This window comes from Pezoporus occidentalis, unplaced genomic scaffold, assembly GCF_034315485.1.
Source record: "Pezoporus occidentalis ecotype Australia unplaced genomic scaffold, CSIRO_AGI_Poc_V1 ctg25, whole genome shotgun sequence".
Lineage (NCBI taxonomy): Eukaryota > Metazoa > Chordata > Aves > Psittaciformes > Psittacidae > Pezoporus > Pezoporus occidentalis.
Window position 1 is genome coordinate 1,214,141 of NW_026914394.1, and position 18,405 is coordinate 1,232,545.

Below are 18,405 nucleotides of genomic sequence, written 5' to 3' on the forward strand. Positions count from 1 at the left end.
GCAGTAACTCCACCAAGGTGATCCAGGGTATGAGAATGACCTTAATGCTCCTTCATCAGCAAATTGCTCAAGAACATGCCCAAGAGCAGTGACCCTGCTCCTTCCCTCCAACTTGCACCTATCTATTTGTACCAGCTTCTCCTGAATACCCACTGCCGAATGTAACTGGATGGCACTGGGGGCAGCTCTCTGAGGACTTTTCCAGGAGAGCAACACAACTTTTGGAAGCCAGCTGAAACAAAGCTGGACTAGATGTGGCTTCTTAATTCTCATAGATCTTAATACTCATAGGTTTCTTAACATTTATAATCCCAGTGCTGCAGCGATGCCTCCACCTTGTTTAAGGCCAGCTTCATGTCCTACCCTGTGACTACAGCAGATAACGCAATACCAAGTATTTATTCTATAACACCTAATATGCTATATTATTTGACTGGCCCTTTTAATCAACTTCCTTTTTTTAACTAAGGTTGGCCTTTCTTTTTAACTATAGTTAAGATGTCATAAGCCAAGGGATGATACAGCTGTCTGCTGTTAGCTCCTGGTTGGTTTGCCACTGCCAGTATAGTACAAAGTGCTCTTCATTGCATCACTCAAAGTCACCACTCATCCAAGTAGAAACCCAAATACTGAATTTCTTTCCCCATGCTGCTGGCCTGTACCATAGATATCTAAGCTAATGTGGCAGCAAACAGCTTGCTGGCACTGGGTGACAGTCAGGGTGACAGCTGGGAGCCTGCAAGGGGGACAGACATCTCTAAACACATGCTTAAACACGGCGCTATTTGTCCAATAATCAGTAACATCGAGAGGGCAACATTAAACAAAATAATAAATTGTGTGCTGGGCTTCAAATTGGATCCCCTTTTTTATTTGATTTTGCTGGGATTTATTCCATTTGACAAACCATGCTGTTTAGAATACAATAGTGGCATAATCACAGCCCGGGGCCCTCATTCTTCAAGATAATGGGATACTTATTCATCTAAGGCAGGTACAAGTCTGTCCTTGGCTTTCATTTTACAAGATTACTTGTATTTATGTCTTGTTTGCAATAGGTGATATCTGTCAGAAAGCAATTTTCACCCAATTTGGGGTTCTTAATATTTTGTCTTTACACTCCATTGTGGTTTATTTTTCCTTCCACCCCACCGCTCAACACGCATTTGGCAAGCAACCTGTGGACAGGCTGGGTTTTTCCCCCTCCCTTTTAAGCAAATAAATAAATAAATAGCATCCCCAGCCCTGTTTACATAGCTCCCGATTTATTAGTTGAGCGTGACAGCACAGGAATTTTTCAATGTACAAGACGTCCTGGCTGGTGTGTGTTTTCCACTTCATCCTCAAGAAAAAAACAGAGAGCTGTGCTTGCTTTTGTTTGCCCTGACAGTCTGAAAGTTCAGCAGACAGGAGCCCCTCATCTCCCTGCACATGTGCCAAGCTGCCGTGTTTTAAAGGGCAGCTGAAGGGCCGAGTTCAGGTCCTCATTCAGGCTTTGAGGGGTTAACTTCAATGCTTTTTTTTCAAGTAATGGTGAATGAAAAATGAGGTTTGGGTTTTTTGGGGCAGGAACGCAGTGTTTTTTTCCACTGTTGTTGGGAAATTAAGATTAGAAAAAAATACTGGTGCATTAGGAATGTTCTGTTTAATGCTAAGAACCTTTTTTTCACTTAAAACTGAACTGAAAAGTAGAAAAATATGTGATAATCTGGACCTAAAAACCATTTGGACAAAATTCTAGCTGGGATGTCAGCCCTTCTAGATTCCCTATGTGAAAAGTTCTTCTTGTTTCCCTGTTTTCCAATTTCCCCTTGCTTACCCCCACAGCCCTCTCTGCTGCTTCTGGGTACCCTAGGTTAATAGAATCATAGAATGGGTTGGGTTGGAAGGAACCTTGAAGATCACCTAGTTCCAACCCCCTGCGATGGGCAGGAGCACCTTATGTCCTTAAATTCTACCTCCAAAAACGCAACAGCTCCATCTCAGTTTGATGCTTTGCTTTTCTTTCCCTTCTTCCCCCTGATCCTTGCTGAAAGTAGCAGGAACATGGACAGATGTGAAGCCTGCTCCCAGCCCTGCTGAGACCCGAAGGAGAGGTGACGCATTCCTGCAAGTAATACAGCCCTGCAAACGTCCTGGGAGGTGGAAGGACTTGAAAACGCAGGTGGAAGCAAAGCAAACAAACAAGGTTGGGGAAATGGGGCTTAAATCTAAAGCACATCTCTCATCCCTCTTTGTTTAAGCTGGTTAGAAGAGCTATGTGCAAAGGGGAATTACTTTGAGGCAACTCAGACACCTTTCTTTTCTCTCTGGGTGTCTCTGAAGGAAAAACTAATTTGTTGCTTCTGCTCCATCAGGTCTCCCCTCTATTGTTCCCCACTGATGTAATTTTTTTTGTCTTACCTCAGAAACATTCCTGCCTGAGTAATCATCTCCAGCACAGAGAGCCAGGAGAGGAAATTAAGATGTTATTGAGGGTTTGAGAGATATCTCATGTTTCAGAGTGGATCAGAAGGCCCTTTTGGTTTTCCTTGTTTAAAGTGCCTGTAACAGGGAGGTGAGGCAAACATGTTGGACAGCTTAGCTGTGGCAGAGGGCTGAGGTGGAATGGGGCTGGTCTTAGGGACCTGTGGCGCTTCTCTGTTCTCTTGGCACAGCAACAAATACGATCTTAATTCCACATGCAGGTCCATCTACAGCAGATAATTTCTCAGTGGAAGAGTTTCATCTTTGGTGGTCTCCACAGGGCAACCAAAAGGTTTTACTAGATGGTTCCCAGTTTTACTTGGGGAAGGGAGGATGCTGGACTGCAGGAGGTGTCAGACAAAGTGAAGCAAAACTGAAGCTGACACCTAACTTTTGGGTGTTTTTATTGCCTTCCACAAGCACAAGCTGAAGAGAGCTAAAGCTGCTTCCACCAGGTGTGTGCCTTTTCTTGTCATACTAATGTGCATGTTTTAAGAACAATGAGACTCTGCACATGAAAATCCATCAGCAAAGGTATTTCCAGGTAACACAGTGGATTTCAGTTTTTCCCACGTGTTTACCAGGGCAGCTGCATGGAGATTTTAAGCTGGCTCCAGAATGGCTTTGCTTTTCTCTGCTCTTTTTCATCGCATCCTTGGAGAAATGGTCTCTTGTCCCCAGCAGCCACCCTGGCCATGGCCACCAAACTGTTGAGATGGACCACTTGGCTTAATTCACAGAGCCTTTGGGGTGCTCATGACTTATTAATTGACTCCATAAGAAAGAAATAATGGGTAAATTAGCATAAATATTGCACTTGGGATTCAACTGTGCTTGCAGCTGCCTTTGCAATCAGGGGTGGTGTAAAGTTTACTGCGTAAAATAGAGAGCTCCGAAGTCAGTCTGAGAATAGCAGGTTCCTCACCCGAGCTCCCTGATCTGTGGCCATCCCATGGGCATCTTTTGATACGGAAGACCTCCAGTCAGACCCCATCTCCATGTGCGATACCACGTAACTTTTAGCCTCCCAATGTCCTATGGAAACAAGTTACCCCAGCTAATGATGCACTCTGTAAATGGGACCTCCTTAATTTGCTTTGCAGGTGATGGAGTGACTTTGGGTTTGTTCTTTCAGCACCCCGGTTCTCTCTAGTGTGTGAAGAGCAAACCCATGGTTTTGGGGACTTTGCAAACTGGGCATGAGCAGTGCTGGGAGCTGGACATTCACAGTGTGAGGTGGAGTGGAAAACAGCATGGCGCAGACAGTGTCACCAACATGGAGCACTTTATGTCTCAGTCATGGGCCAGAGCGGACCAGTCACTGTGTGATGTGTTTTTCCACTGTGATGCCTATAAAAAACGTAAAGAGGTAGTTTGAAGGAGATGAAAAGTCCTACCAACATCGCCGTTTATTGGGCCTCTCATTGTGCTTATTGAAATAACCCCTCATCCCTGTTTGTCAGTTTGCCCATGTGTTTTCTTGTGGATACGGTGCAGTCCAACATTGACATTTTGCTTTACTAATGCAGAGAGAATATGTTTGAAAGAAAGCCAAGCTGAAGGAAATCTGTACCTTGCTGGTAGACTGGATGTGCTTTTTGCCTCTGTGTGAGAGTGAATTAACTTTGCTCTAGGTCCCTGCAGTCCCTGCTTAATGCTTGTCATGAAAGCGATTTGCAAAGCCCTCTGTCCTGGTGGCTTCCAGGAAAAGCAAAGTTGAGAAATGGACTTGGCTTGTCCCAGCACTGCTCTGCTCCCAGCAGGAAAACAATTTTGGGTGCAGGCTTGTGAAAGAGAAGCAGTATTTAGGGCTGCAAGTGTGCAATACAGGCACCCTGCTTCCAGACCTGCAATGCAGATGCGAGTCTGGAACTAATCACAGGTCTTGGCTGGCCCACCTGGATGAGTCCTTGGTGAATCAGGGCTTGGAGAAAACCTTTCACTCACATTCATGGATTTCTATGACAGTCAAGCAGCTAAACACCTTCCAGGCTCTGAGTCTAAACTGGTAAGCATGGTGTAGATGAGATGCAGTCCAGCCACTTCTGCACTTGGACACTATCCAGCCACTATAGCAAGGAAAATATTTTCCTCCATTAGCTGGAAAAGGCAAAGGATCAAAGGATGCAGTCTGACAGCCGGGAGGCTGAGCTTCTTCCTAATGGGAAGTCACGCTCACCTGGGGATGCTGGACTGACCATCCCTGGTGCTGGAAGAGACCAGAGGAATGAAGCTGCAGATTTTCCCAGGGTGGAGCAAAAAGCCAGCCTTCATCCAGAAAGCAGCTACAAATCCTGAAGACACCAAGCAAAATGTAAGCAAAAGCCTCTAGTGATATGGGGACAAAAGTTGCAGGTATTTAAGTCACTCAGGCATCGTTAACATTTGCTTTGTCAAAGGCAAGATAGGTTTCTCTGACGTGTGCCTTGCAGCAGTCTCTTCTGGGCTTGCAGCGCCTGAAAACAGAGCCAGCCCCAGTGTGTAATAGGATCTTCACTGCTGTTCCAGGGCTTGAATAACATTATGATGACTTTGCATAGATTTTTGCCCTTAATACAAATAGGGAAATGATTTTCTAATCAGGTAAGATAAGGCTGAAACATGATAGATAGAGTTGGGTTGGTTAATGAAGTACAAAGAAGTAGCCTGTAGCTCCATAAACTATCCTTAAAAATAATGCAACGTTAAAAAAAATGGGTTTCTTTGGCTAAGGGTGATGCGAGAAAGCCTTGATGCAGATCTTAGTAATGACTGCATTTCGATGAGCGTTTGAAGAATATATATGTATTTATTTGCATTGATATGTTTATATGGCTTTACATATCAACTTAGTCAGGAAAATTGAATAAAATGTCTCAGGTCCGGGAAATGAGAAGAGATTATGAAAAGCAGATTTAATATAGCACCGTTTTTTGATGTTTGTGGCACATTTCATCATATTGCCAGAGACACCCAATTACACAGCTTGCAGAGTAATCAGCAAATGGGGGATCCGAAGGAGAATATTAACTGTGGTCTTTTTTTTCCCCTTCCTCCTCCTCCTTCTTTAGCAAATATTATGTTATGCTTTATGGAAATGGATCAAAATGCCACATGTGCAGTTAATACTGAGCTCTGGAGCTCTTTCAAATCTCATTTTTCCCCCCACATTGTATTTTTCTGGAACAAACCTCCTGATAAGTTTAGGACATGGTCTTTAGGCCAAAGCATCACCTTAAACTTCCTGCAAGTTTGGGTTCCAGTTTTAGCAGGTGGTTGACTTCACCTCATCGACCTTGTGAGAGGGGAAAAATTGGGTCTTATTGTTAATTGCAGACAACCATGTGTAAGGACATGATCATAGCTTTTCCATTCATTTCCCTCTTGGTGGAGGCAGGAATTGACGGAGCTATTTGGTTGCTTTAAAAGTCACAAACACTCCTTGTCCTCAGGAATTTTAACATTTAAAGCAAGCCTGTAACAGCCACGAAAATATTCCCCTTATTGTGGGGACAAAATAGCAATGCTGTAGTCTAGGACAGCTGTGGCTGGCTGGTATTTGGTGTGCATGTGATCAAACAGTCCTCAAAAGCACTGATGGAATCGGGTCAAAATCATTGCCACTGAAAGCATTTCAGGCAGGGGTGTTCCCAGACTCTGCCCATATTCCCACTGTTCCTGGCTCTCTGCCTGGTTTAAGACAAAGTCTCTTTTCTTGAGAACGTCAGAAAAGTTATTGATCATCCCTGCAAATGTGCTGGCTTTTCCTTCCCAATGACTTTTTCCATACTATGTTGTGTTTTTTTTCCTCCACAATGTTTCTCCAGTTGGGAAAAGAAGCTAGGAAGTCATATTGGAGAGGGATGACATTCTGAAACTGAATAATGGGATTCTTTTTCAAGAGCTTTATTATCTGATAACTTCAGGAACATCTCAAAATTACTCAGATTTTTTTTTCCATCAGCTTCATCAGGCATCACATGAGGCCTGTAGCCAAGATGGACAAGAGGAAATGGGCATAAACTAAACCACAAGAAGTTCCATCTGAGCATGAGGAAGAGCTTCTTTGCTCTGAGTGTGACTGATCATTGTAATACATTGCCCAGAGAGGTTGTGGAGTCTCCTTCCCTGGACATATTCAAGAGCCATCTGCAAACAACCAGAGCAATGGGCTCTAGGTGACCTTGCTCGAGTAGAGAGGTTGGAAGAGATGATTGCTTCCAACCCCAACCATTCTGTGATTCTGTGAAAGCCCTTGATATCGCTAGTAACTTCTTACCCAAATATAAGTTTCACCATTTAGGTGATGTTCAAATTAACCCTGAGGGAGCAGCACAGTAGAGAAACAAGCTTTGTAAAAGCTTCTGTTATCTTCTTGAGCACAGCCCACCATGGCTAGACCTAGAATATAGGACAGGTCTTCCATCAAAAGAACAGAAGTACTTCAAAAACTGCATGAAAGCCTCAGTGATTTGATAATAGCCAGATTTATCCTACACCGCTGCTCTTAAAGACAAGCTCTCTGGTCAGGCATTTGCCATCATCAATGGATCAGGAAATAATTTGTCTCCTGGCTTGTGCTGGAAGATGACAAGAGAATGGAACCCTTGTGCCTTGCAACTAAATGGGGCTTTTCACCTGCCACCCCAACTGGAGACAGTGACCCCAACAGCATAAAGCTGATATTCTGCACCTTTTTGTGCAGACCTTTCCATGTCATCCCAGCCTCCTCTGGCCCACAGGCAATGGCGATCACCACCATCAGCAGAGATGTGGTGGTGCCGTGGGGCCAGGCAGGGAGCATGGATTTTAGTGTGGTCACCATTACCTGACCTACACTCTGTGTTCAGGTATTCTGCACTAGAAAACACCTCAGATCCCAGCAGTGACATGAGACAGGTACAAAACAGATCAGCCTGCTTGCATTTACACCCCTGCCCATCAGCTCAGGTAAATGTTAATGAAGGATTTGCAAAATAAATTTTCCTTGATTTTTTTTTTCCTCTTTTATTAGCGGAGTATGAAAACAGGCAATAATTTTACAGAAAGCAGGACTGGCACAATTGGTACATAGCATCATGCTGCAGCTTTTTGGAAATGAATATAAACTCTTTTCGTCTTCTTCTTTTACCTACCAGAATAAATAAATATGATACACATTTGAGTTCCTCGATAGTGAATTCTAAAGCACAAGGTCTTACACTACAGCTCAATTTTACAGCGATCTGTACAGTATATTACTTTGATTTCCTTTTTGTTCTTTAAAAGCCTTTGTTCCTTTGCAAGATAGGTTTGGCGCACAAACACGGTTACACTTTGGAGCTAACTGTATGCCTTGGGTCAGAAGCTGGGGAAAAAAAAATAAATGGATTGCCTCCTAGCAGGGGAAAATAAACCAAAAAGTTATTTTCCGTTGCACAGACACATCTAAAGTTCTGCTGTATGAGATGGCCCTGCTCAATTGCTAGAGCAGGTAGAAAAGGCTTTGGCCATTTGTAGGGCAGTAGATGTGCTATTTAACTTGCTGTGGGTTTAATGTGTGTCTTAGACAGCTTTTGCAGAAGGCTTTTAGCTTGGAGCCCGGACTATTCAAAAAATAATATGTTTTTGTTGGTATGTGACAAACCTTATATTCTTTACAAATTCAGCTGGTGGCTTAATTTTGTCCTTAAGTTGCGGCATTGCTCCACTGAAATCAGTGCAATTACTCCGCTATACAACAGTAATGAGAGTTTTTACGTAGTGTCTGGGTCTCATTTTACAAGTCACAGCAGGTTCCTATGAAACCAGTAAGACTGACTGACCTGGAACATGTCCTGAACTTCGTATGAGGTCCTGAGGCCATGCTCAGCATTGGCATTAATGAGACCCTTCATTAATGAGAAGCACCCATATAGAGAATAGGTGACATTAGCATCTCAGCTCTTGCATCCCTTCCCTAGGCAGCCTGAGAAAGCAGGAGACAATGCAGATGCTGCTATCTGTGCAGCTGGGAACAAAACAGTGCATCTGCAAAGTCTGTGGAAAACAGAGGACGTTAATAATTACTGGGCTGTTTTGCAACAGGGTAGGAAAGTCACACACGCATCAGAGCAGGGGATTCTTTTGTTTGTTTGATCTTGCTTTGCTGGAAATCTGTTTGTTTCAGGTTTGTTTTAGCTTATTGCACCAACCTTTTCTTATCCCTTTGCCATGGATTTGGATGGAGAGCAGTCCTACTCAGAGAAGTAGCTTTTTTTCACCCAACAGAAAACAACAGCAGATGCATTACGTTGTACTAGAACAGATCATAAAAAATCAGCAAGGGGCACATGGAAGGGGAAGGAGGGAGGAAAAGAAAAATCAACACAGCTTGTAAAAACCAGCAGGAAAGTTCTGTAATAGACTTCTTTTTTTTTTTCCAGCTTAATTGAGTTATGTTTCATAGCTACTGTAATTAAAGTAATGGAATATGGTGGATTTGAATTTACATTTCCTTTCTACTGAAGTTTATTTAATCCTTTACGTATGAACTCTTCAGAAGTGTCCTGGAAGTGCTCAAAATTGTCCTGTCAATGGAAGTACCACATGGAGCACACAGGGGCAGAAATAGTTCCAGTTCCCTCCTCTGTGTCCACCCACTTTGGTGTTTCTTCAGCATCTCTTTGGCTGGCTGCGGTGGCAACAGAAACCTAGAGGTGGTTAATATTCTTTACCTGGTGAAATGCATAAATGAGAAATGAGATGTGGGGGGATCTGTTTATTGATGGCTATTTTTGTGTTTGTGAGCTTTTTTATGTTTTCTGCACATCAAATGATGATTTTTGGTGGAGGAAATACAGACAAACCTTCTCACTCTCATTATTCCTGTATTCACCATCAAAGATGTTTCCACTTGTCAGTCAAAAAAGTAAAAAAAGAAATAAAAAGGGAACAAAGAGGTTCCCTTTCTGTCTCCCAGCATCATTACTGGATCTTTTCTCACTTGTATTATTTAAGTACTTGTCCTGAACTGTTTAAATACCTCCTTTATTTTATGAATATCTATCCGAATTCTCTTGCAGAGTAGAAGAAATGTAACTGCAATCTCTTACCCTGAATACTGTGACCTGTTTCCTCCTGGGACCTGATCCTGCAAGGAACATAGCTAAAACCTTTGAGAATTCAGTGAGTAGGGTTTGGAGCCATAGAGAATTCACCAAGGAGAGGCAGTGTAAGCAAAGCCATAGGAAGTGGAAATGACCCACAGAAGAAATCTCTGTATACCTAACCTGTTTCAAAATAGGAATTCATTAGACTGCTTCCACTCTCTTTATGTTTTTAAAAGACTGGGCATATCCTTCTCCCACCTTCCATGCCATGTTGTGTATTTATTTGGCATTCCTTTCATGCTTTAAGAAAATCAATTTGATCATCTGCATTATGATACGTTGATTCTCTTTTTGTGGTTATCTGCCTGTGGCTGAAACTGTACTGGACGTGCCCTGTCCCATCACCAGGTTAGCACAGCATCCATAGAAGATAGATAGCTCTTTTTCCCCCCATAATAGTTTGTCTACCTAAAGAGGTAGGATCTCAGGTTTACACTGCAGGCATTTTATGCCCAAGATAGAAGAAACTGTGTTATATCCAACTGCAATGTTTGTTAAAATGCGTCAGATCTCTCCCTGGACAGTGAGGGGAGATAAAACTCATTCCATTTTGTTTCTAAGGTTCCATCAGTGATCTCATTTTCCTAAATAGCTGGGGCTGCTGGAAAGAAAAGGAACAAGTAGACCTTACATTATAAATCAGGGGAGATTTGCAGGACTTCTTCTCACCTGAAAAAATGCATAAGTAAGTTTGTAAAGTCCAAAGAGGAATGATGCAGTATTGCTTCCTGTGGTCTCTCCACTACATACACTTGCTTCAATTGGATGGGGAGCTTTTCTGGTTATTGGTTTGGGTTTTTTTTTGTCAGAAAAAGACCAAACACCCAGAGACGTTAAAACAGATGTAGGAAAGTGTCAGTTTTGATGGATAATTAATTATTAAACTGTTGCAAGCTGGGATCCTAAATTCTTGCTTTCTTGCATTTCCAAATCAATTTTGGCTTTACGTGTCAGCTTACTCCCATAGTGGATGTTTAGTTTTGACCATAAGAAGACAAAACCCAAACTTGGCATAAAATACTTCAGGGCCTCACATATATTTCAGGCAATTTTTGTTTTCTTCTGTTTATTTTTAAAATTTAGGTATTTTCAGCCTGATTCAGAATGGGAGAAATGATCTTCACACAAGAAATATTCACATGGTCCAGGACCAGCTGCTGCACCACACAGAGGCGGATGAAGGTGACACTGAGCACATATCACTAGGGATTAATGGAGATCTAGAAGTCTCCTCACCCAGTTTGCTCTCTGGGCTGCACTGACTTCATCCTGATGTCCATGGTCTTAATGGCATGCCAGACACTCAGCCTGGGAAGTTCCAGTAGTTGCTCCAAGCCTGCTCGTCAGGATGTCTGATACCACAGGGGATGAAGGGGGCCAGGTACCAGGGTTCCTCAAGAGGTTTGAAGATGGTGAATACGTTTTTGCACTAAGGCATGGGGATGAGTTTCCCTCCATGGTTTGGTAGGGAAGGTCTTGTCTTGGGGTTCAGAGCAAATCTAGTGCTGGATTAAGTGAGCTTATCTCCTGTGCTCCCTGTCCCCACCTTGCAGAAGCAGAGTATAAATCCACGCTTTGACCTTCCTCTGGTAGATGCTGTGATATCCATAGTGACCTGTGGTAAGGCTACGTCTGCCCTGATCTAAGCTGATTTTGCCCTTTCCAGACCCATAGTACCCAGCAGAGAAGACATGCCTGTCTTACCTGGGGTGGTACAAGAGCAACTATGACCCTCTGTTCTCTGCCTGAACCACCCACTGACATGAGTCACAGTTTCATGGGTATCTTTACTTAAAGAAGATCTGAAATCCAGATCCGGTCTCACTGCGAATGACCACCCTTGTTCATCTTCATCAGCTCAGTCTAGAGTGGCACTAGGGAACAACATCAGAAGGAACATTAATCAAATCAGCAGTTGCTCTGCCTTGGCAAAGCAATTCCATGGCCTACAAATGCTCTGAGGCTAGCAGAAGGCAGAAAAAAATAAAGATGTATATAGCTTTTTGAGGCAGGATAAGGAGAAAAATTAAAGCTTTGTTCTAGTGTCCCTGGTTTGGATGACAGGCTAAAAAATGAAAGCTGGGACTTTCAAAGGATCTTTTTGGAGACAGTAAATGTACTTTGGTGGTTTTAATTTAAACAGACTCCTTTGAAAGTGGTAGCCAAAAATCTACTTCCTATGAATACATTTGGTTTTGGCAAAGTGAAGAATTCTGCCATTCATGAGGCCTGATTTGACAAAGTCAAAAAAACTAAAAGAGAAAAAAAAAAAGCCCCAAACCTGAAGTGTTTGGCAGAACAGAACTATTTAAGGAAGTTGCTCCATTTTGGCAGCTGGTGCAGTCAATGAGCTGCCCCCTCCAGAAGTCTGCTCTTGCAACAGCTTCGTGAGGGATAAAACACCATTTCCCATCAACCTTGGCTATTCTTGCATCTTTGTTTGCAGGAGTTGGATGCTTTTTCAAGAGGCATTAGCTGAGTTGAAACACTCTTTCCTCCCATGTTTAAAGAGGCAATTTGACCCCTGACTTCTGCCCTGGTATGAAGCAAGGTGGAGCAAGAGGGGTGGTAGGTTACGGGTCTACACTTCATGGTGAAATCAAGTATGGACCAGCAGATCATCTGCAGTGAATTAGCACAGCTAAGCCCACTGTGTTAGTGGCAAACCCAGATGACATCCTTAGGATTCAAACCTAGCACCTGCCACAGAGTCATTCTGCATGTTGCGTCCTAAGCAATATGGAAGGTTAGATCTGGGTCTCATCCCTGCTTAAAGCTCAGGATAACAGCAGTGGGTTCAAAGGATTTATTTGGTTTGGCAAAAAAAAACAACCGTGAGTTGAGTTGGCAGAAACATTGCTTCTCAACAAGGAAAACCATCCTCAGTTGCATGATGGATCAGCCAATAAAATGAGAGTGAAAGTGTTCGCTGAAATAATTGTAAAGATGGTGGATTTTGGTTACCTGCAAGTCTGTCATTTTTGGCAAGTTCATCTCAGCCCCAGTGGCTTTAGACCCATGGGCTTTATATTCCAAAAGGAATATAAAGCCCTTGCTTATCACCTGCTTTGCCTCCAGCATTTCAGCATTTTTCACTCGTTACATTTTCACTTGCTAACCAGTTTCTGAACCTGCAAGGCTTGAGGGTAGAATTTGGTGATCAGGGCTTTTTTCTAGACACAGCTGGCATTAATCAAGTTTTTGTCAAAGAACCATATAATTCATGTATGAACATACCAGGAGTTCATACAAAGCTTGTATTAGTCTCTGTTGTCAAAGTTAGACTGAAATGCTGTCCAAAAAGAAAACTCCATAGTTTGTAAATAGAGTTTACACTCCACTGAAGATCAACGAGCAAACAATCTAGGTCAAAAATGATCCCATGAATTTGGCTTTCATTTTTCTCCCCAGCCAGCAGCATTTGGCGAATATTTTGTCATCTGTCTTTGAACAAGTGCTATTAAAAAAATACTTGCCTTACAGGAAGTGCTTAAACAGAAAATTCACCTTCATATAATTTCCCAGGTGTTACAAAATTAGCCTTAGCAGAGAAAGAAGTGGAGCTGTGAAGTGCACGAAGATTTCTCTTTGTCATAGATACCTTTAGGATGCTGACCCAAGAAGTGCAATTAGCTACGAGCTGAGGTTGGGAGGATGGCTGATTTGTAACTCTGATACTAGTGACTAAAACTGAGAAGGAAGGGGGGGAATAAAAGCAAAAGACGTCACAGTTCTGTAACACTGACAGTAACACACAGGTGATGGGTGCTGTCAACATTATAAACTATATACAAGACAAAGCAGGACTCTTTCTTTTCCCAAAGAACGCAACAACAACAAAAAACGGTGTATATAACAGAGTTGGCACATTATCGCGGGGATGAGGAAAGGGGGCTTCTCCTGAATGTTACAGGCTCAACTCATGACAGTCCAGAGGACAGTTCATCTGTCTAAACATACATCCTCTCCCCCTTCCTCCTTAAATATTTAGTGAAGACCAAGCCAGGATCAATGTCTGATGCAATTATGGTGCTAATAGGACGTTAATAGATGCAAAGGTTTCCCTGAAAGGGAGCACCTTACTCCAGGAAGAGATGAGGGTGGATGGGGGCTCAAGGAGTGTCTAGTGCCAACCTCTGGTGCATCTTCTCATGGGCACTGGTAGCTCATCTGGCAGTCAGTTGGGTAGGGTGTCAAGCCCAAGAGATGCTGCATGCTGCTTTGCCCGGAGCCTTAGGTTCTCAATGCTTGTAGTTTTACTGTTCAGGCTTGGAAGGGAGCTGGAGGCCTGCAGGATGGGTGAGGACCAGACCTGCTGAGCGTGGGAGAGCGACTGGTAATAGGACTGACAGTGCAGGGAGCTCAGCGGGGCCATGTTGACGTTCATGCCCAAGTAGGGCATAGCAGATGGTGTCCCCATTTCGAAGGAGGAGTAATGGACCAAGTTGTTGGTGGCTGCCATGTGCTGGCGGAATTGCTCCTGCAGGCGGAAGAGGCTCAGGGGTGAGGATGAGTAGGAGTGAGTCTGAGCCAGGCTACTGCTGGATGAAGGCGTCACAGTCACGCTGATAGGGGACTCTGTAGCAGGAGACAGAGGGGATGGGGGTTATTTCTACAGGCTGTATGCAGGTGCTGATCCACTCCCCAGTAGGGCTTAGGCTGCACCATTGGCTTCTTTTTTGCATCAGGAGGGAAAATAAGAAGGGCTGTGTTAGCTCAGGAAACCTAAACTTGTGTCTGTTCTATGCCTAGCATCTTACAGCATGAAAACTGGGGCTGACCTCTTTGCTATGAGGCTTTCCTGCTGTGTCATTCCTGCTGCTGCTAGGCACTGTTCTCCCCAAGCTCTAACCTGAGCATAAGATCTTTGCTCTCTATATGCTGCTGCTAAAGTAGACATAACGCCCCTGTGTGGGTCCCATTTAGTGCTGAGGACAAGTCTGGGCAGCCTACCTACAAGCACTCACACCATAGGGAATAAGGGCCTACACCCAACCACCAGCATCCCCCTTGGAAATACCAGGTCCTGACATCAACCCCCATCAGGATACTGCCCCTCACCTGCTTTTGGGCTCGCTCTCTTGCAGTTCAAAGCCTTGCTGTCCACACCAGGGCTCTTGTCCACTTTAACCTCATCCAAGGTGCTCTTGAACTCCTCTTCTCTGTCGGTCTGGTCCTCCGCCGCTGACTCGCTGGCTGACTGCTCCGACAGGGTTAGGTTGAGGTCCGTGCCTACCTCGCTCGGGAGGCTCTGGACCTTCTCGGTGTCCGGGGTGGTGGCCTGGGTCTCCAGCATGGGCAGCTCTGTCTTTCCCTCGCTGTGGCTCCCTTCACAGTCCTTCTGCTTCTGCAGCTGCTCTTTCTGCAGGCTACGCTGCTTCTTACGGAATTTGGCTCTCCGGTTCTTGAACCAAACCTTCAGTGCCACAAACAGCAAAGGGGAAAACTGGTGAGAATCCTGCTTAGTGCCAGATTAAGCATCAGTCAACCCAAGTAATGTGGTACTGCAAGCAATGGCATTCTACTTTGTTGGATCTTAAGAGCTCTACCTGTTTTCAATGCTTCAACACATAGCACAACAATATATTTTAACAAATGACCATCCTCTATGTTGATTCTTTAAGGCACTCCACTGGTGGTGTTTTTCACTGGGATTTTTGTTGCCATTGTTCTATTTCTAAATTGATCAGGCATTTGTGTCCAACCAGAATGTCTCATATCTGAAACTGATGACATTACATTGGCTTACAGGACAGTGCTCTGTTAGTTTAGAAAACAGTCTGGTTATAAATGTACCAAAACTATGGCAGAAACACTCAAAATAATTCATTACAGACATATGCTGCTATCTGGGAACTGAATTTAAGGAAGGAGGAAAGAATCCATGTTTTTCTAACCTTAATCAGTATAGTGGATTGGAAGCAATACATTTGCAAATCTTGTTAGTGTTATTTGGTTAGTTAAATGAGGAAACAAGAATTTTGGAGATCAAAATGTCTTGACGTTTGTATAAAAGAACTACTTTTTTTTACTACTTATCTACTTCACACTAAAGAACTTGCTATTTAGTCTTTTAAAGCCCAGCAGTGCAAGAACCTTCCCACCAGCAGGTTATGAAGCACATTGCACTAGTTGAAATTAAACAAAAAAACATACAACACAAACCCAAACTTTGGCCTGAGATGTTACAAATATTGACACTGGTGGAAAAGAGCAGCTGGAATTACTTGGGTTTCTGCTCTTCTGAGAAAGCCAGAAAAGCCTCGCAAATAAATAAATAAGTAGACTTCTGTTGATGTTTCTAAAATTTCCCCCAAAGAAATGTGAAAGAACAAATGAAAACCAGTGTGCACTTCAGACAATCCTAAATCTAAAAAATGTGCGTGTGGATTAAGAATTTCTTTAGCAGATGTATAACTACAGATGATTTCACCCCCCTCTGCCTCCACCCTCCTCTTTCTTTGACAACTTCACTGCCCCAAAATATTTAGTTACACTGGAAGGATCTTGAAATGCCCCTGGGATCCCCACTATATTCTTTTAAACATCCCCACTCATAGACCCACAGAATATCAGCACCTGGACTCTGGCTTCAGGCAGGTTTGTGCACATGGCCAGCCGCTCTCTCATCACCACATCTGGGTAGTGAGTCTTCTGGAAGGTCTTCTCCAGCGCCTCCAGCTGTTGGGCGGTGAAGGCCGTGCGGCTTCGCCTTTGTTTGCGGTGCTGGGATCCATAACGTGCCTCCAAAATGATGTCTTGAAATGTACAGCCGTTGGAAGACAAGAAAAGTGGCCAGTTTAATTATTGGAATTTGCACGCTGACAGTTGAATAAAGCATTGGCGAACACCAGAACCTTTCGAACATTTTTTTTTCATGGCTCTAGATCTATTAAAACACATACACACATTTCGTTGGTTAATTGAGGTGTTGGAGGTGATAAAACCTCTCACTAGAAAGCTTGTTCTGGAGAGGGAACCTCTTTCTATGGCAGCTATAGAAACTGTTGAGACTCCAATGCTAAATTTGGTTGAAACAAGCCAATCTGCTCCAACAGCAGCAGAGCAGGACATGCAGATGCCCAGACCTCACCGTGGCATAAATAAAGCCTCTTTCATTAAGAAAGACAATTTAAAACAAGGTGGGGATATTCACCACTGTAATCAGAAAAGGGGCCCAATATTATATGACGTGTTCTCCTTAAAGCCAAGGGCTAAGCTTCTGCAGGCTTCATCATTGCCATGAGGTGCTGATCAGTGGGAAGAGTACATGCAGCTTGAACACAGCTGCCTCTGGCTCATTTTGTTGGCTGCAGCTGCCTTAAAAGACGTGCATCTTCCCAGAAACCAGGCTGAGTTGGCTCTTCTTTAGTGTCTCATATGTAGCTCACTGTAGTTATCAAGGCATGATATTGGAATGTTGTTCGGGGTTACTGAGAGCACTCTCCAGCATCTGGGGTGGAAACACTAGCCAGGACCAAGTCCAACCCCATTGACTGCAAGCCCAAGACTCATGTGCTGAGCTCTTCTCAGTAGAGGAGCCACTCACAAGTCTGACTTTGCAAAGTGTGCTTGCAAAATCACAGGCAGAGAAGAAATTCAGACTGGGGAAAATCTGAGGCCAACAGTAGAGGGCTTATTACTTTACCTGAGGTGTTATTATTGCACAACAGTTAGTGGGAGTAGAAAGACCCCAAATCAAAGAAAATAAGTTACTTTATTTAAAATGGAGAAGAGAAGAGAAGAGAAAAAAGAAAAGAAAAGAAAAGAAAAGAAAAGAAAAGAAAAGAAAAGAAAAGAAAAGAAAAGAAAAGAAAAGAAAAGAAAAGAAAAGAAAAGAAAAGAAGAGAAAAGAAAAGAAGAGAAAAGAAGAGAAAGGAAAGGAAAGAAAAGAGAAGAAAAGAAAAGAAAAGAAAAGAAAAGAAAAGAAAAGAAAAGAAAAGAAAAGAAAAGAAAAGAAAAGAAAAGAAAAGAAAAGAAAAGAAAAGAAAAGAAAAGAAAAGACCTTTATTATGCAAGTTGGGACATGCTGTGCTACAGCGTTGGAATGAAATAGTCTGGCGAGAAGTTTGTTCTCAAAAAGGAAATGCAGAAAGAGCACTATCTGGTGTCTTTTTTAATTCAGTTAAGAATCTGACTTCCAGTAGAAGGGAGGAATGAACACTCTACAAACCAACCTAACAGGGAGGAAAGTCGGCATTATCAGCCTGTGGAGCCAGATGAAGGCTCTTGCTGCTGTTTATTTGCGCTTTTGTCATGAGCACTGTGGTATGAATCTAAACAATAAAACAAAACCTGCTGTCAGGCCAGCCCTAGAACCAGACAGCCAGGTTCCAAATACATTGTCTAAAGAGCGCAGCAAATCAGCTTTGCAGTGCTCAAACATTCATCTTCCAAACTTCCAGCTGTTTCATTCTAGGCCAGCATTTGCGGCGCCTTCCTGAGCAATTGCCAAAGCCACGTGGTTTTGGCAAGCTGGAAAAGACATGATCAGGCGAAAGGTCTTCAGCCAAATATGATATAGTGTTGGTTGCCTACAAGAGACTTGTGTTCAAGGTATCGGAGCAACTCGGGGAGTTAAAATGCTGCCTCTTTGAGGGTAAAGAGACCATCCTAGATGCATTCAGATGCAGCACACAGTGCAGCCAGGAGAGAAGGGATGAAGAGGAGAAGGGATGCTCCAGCACAAGAAATTGAAGCTACCCCGTAATATTTTACAAAGCTAACATTTGTGCTTTGAGTACAAGACACCAGGAGAAAGGACACTGGTTCAGTGCCCTACCTGAAGGCTGGAATATTCCCAAATTCCTAGGATAGAGGTTAAACCTAC

General features: G+C 43.3%; 1 protein-coding gene and 1 long non-coding RNA gene across 2 annotated transcripts in view; one reads left to right on the forward strand and one right to left on the reverse strand.

The window, feature by feature from the left end:
• Positions 1-18,405, forward strand: part of LOC134165864 (uncharacterized) — a 303,752-nt gene that overhangs the window by 37,445 nt on the left and 247,902 nt on the right. The gene's annotated exons all lie outside the window — the stretch shown is intronic.
• DMBX1 (diencephalon/mesencephalon homeobox 1) overlaps positions 7,446-18,405 on the reverse strand; it is a 28,562-nt gene continuing 17,602 nt past the window's right edge. Inside the window, exons 4-6 of the mRNA XM_062623015.1 lie at positions 16,155-16,333; positions 14,637-14,991; positions 7,446-14,153 (exon numbers count right to left, since the gene is read on the reverse strand). Coding sequence (XP_062478999.1) covers positions 13,753-14,153; positions 14,637-14,991; positions 16,155-16,333 — 935 coding nt within the window. The 3' untranslated portion in view covers positions 7,446-13,752. The remainder of the gene's footprint in view (positions 14,154-14,636; positions 14,992-16,154; positions 16,334-18,405) is intronic.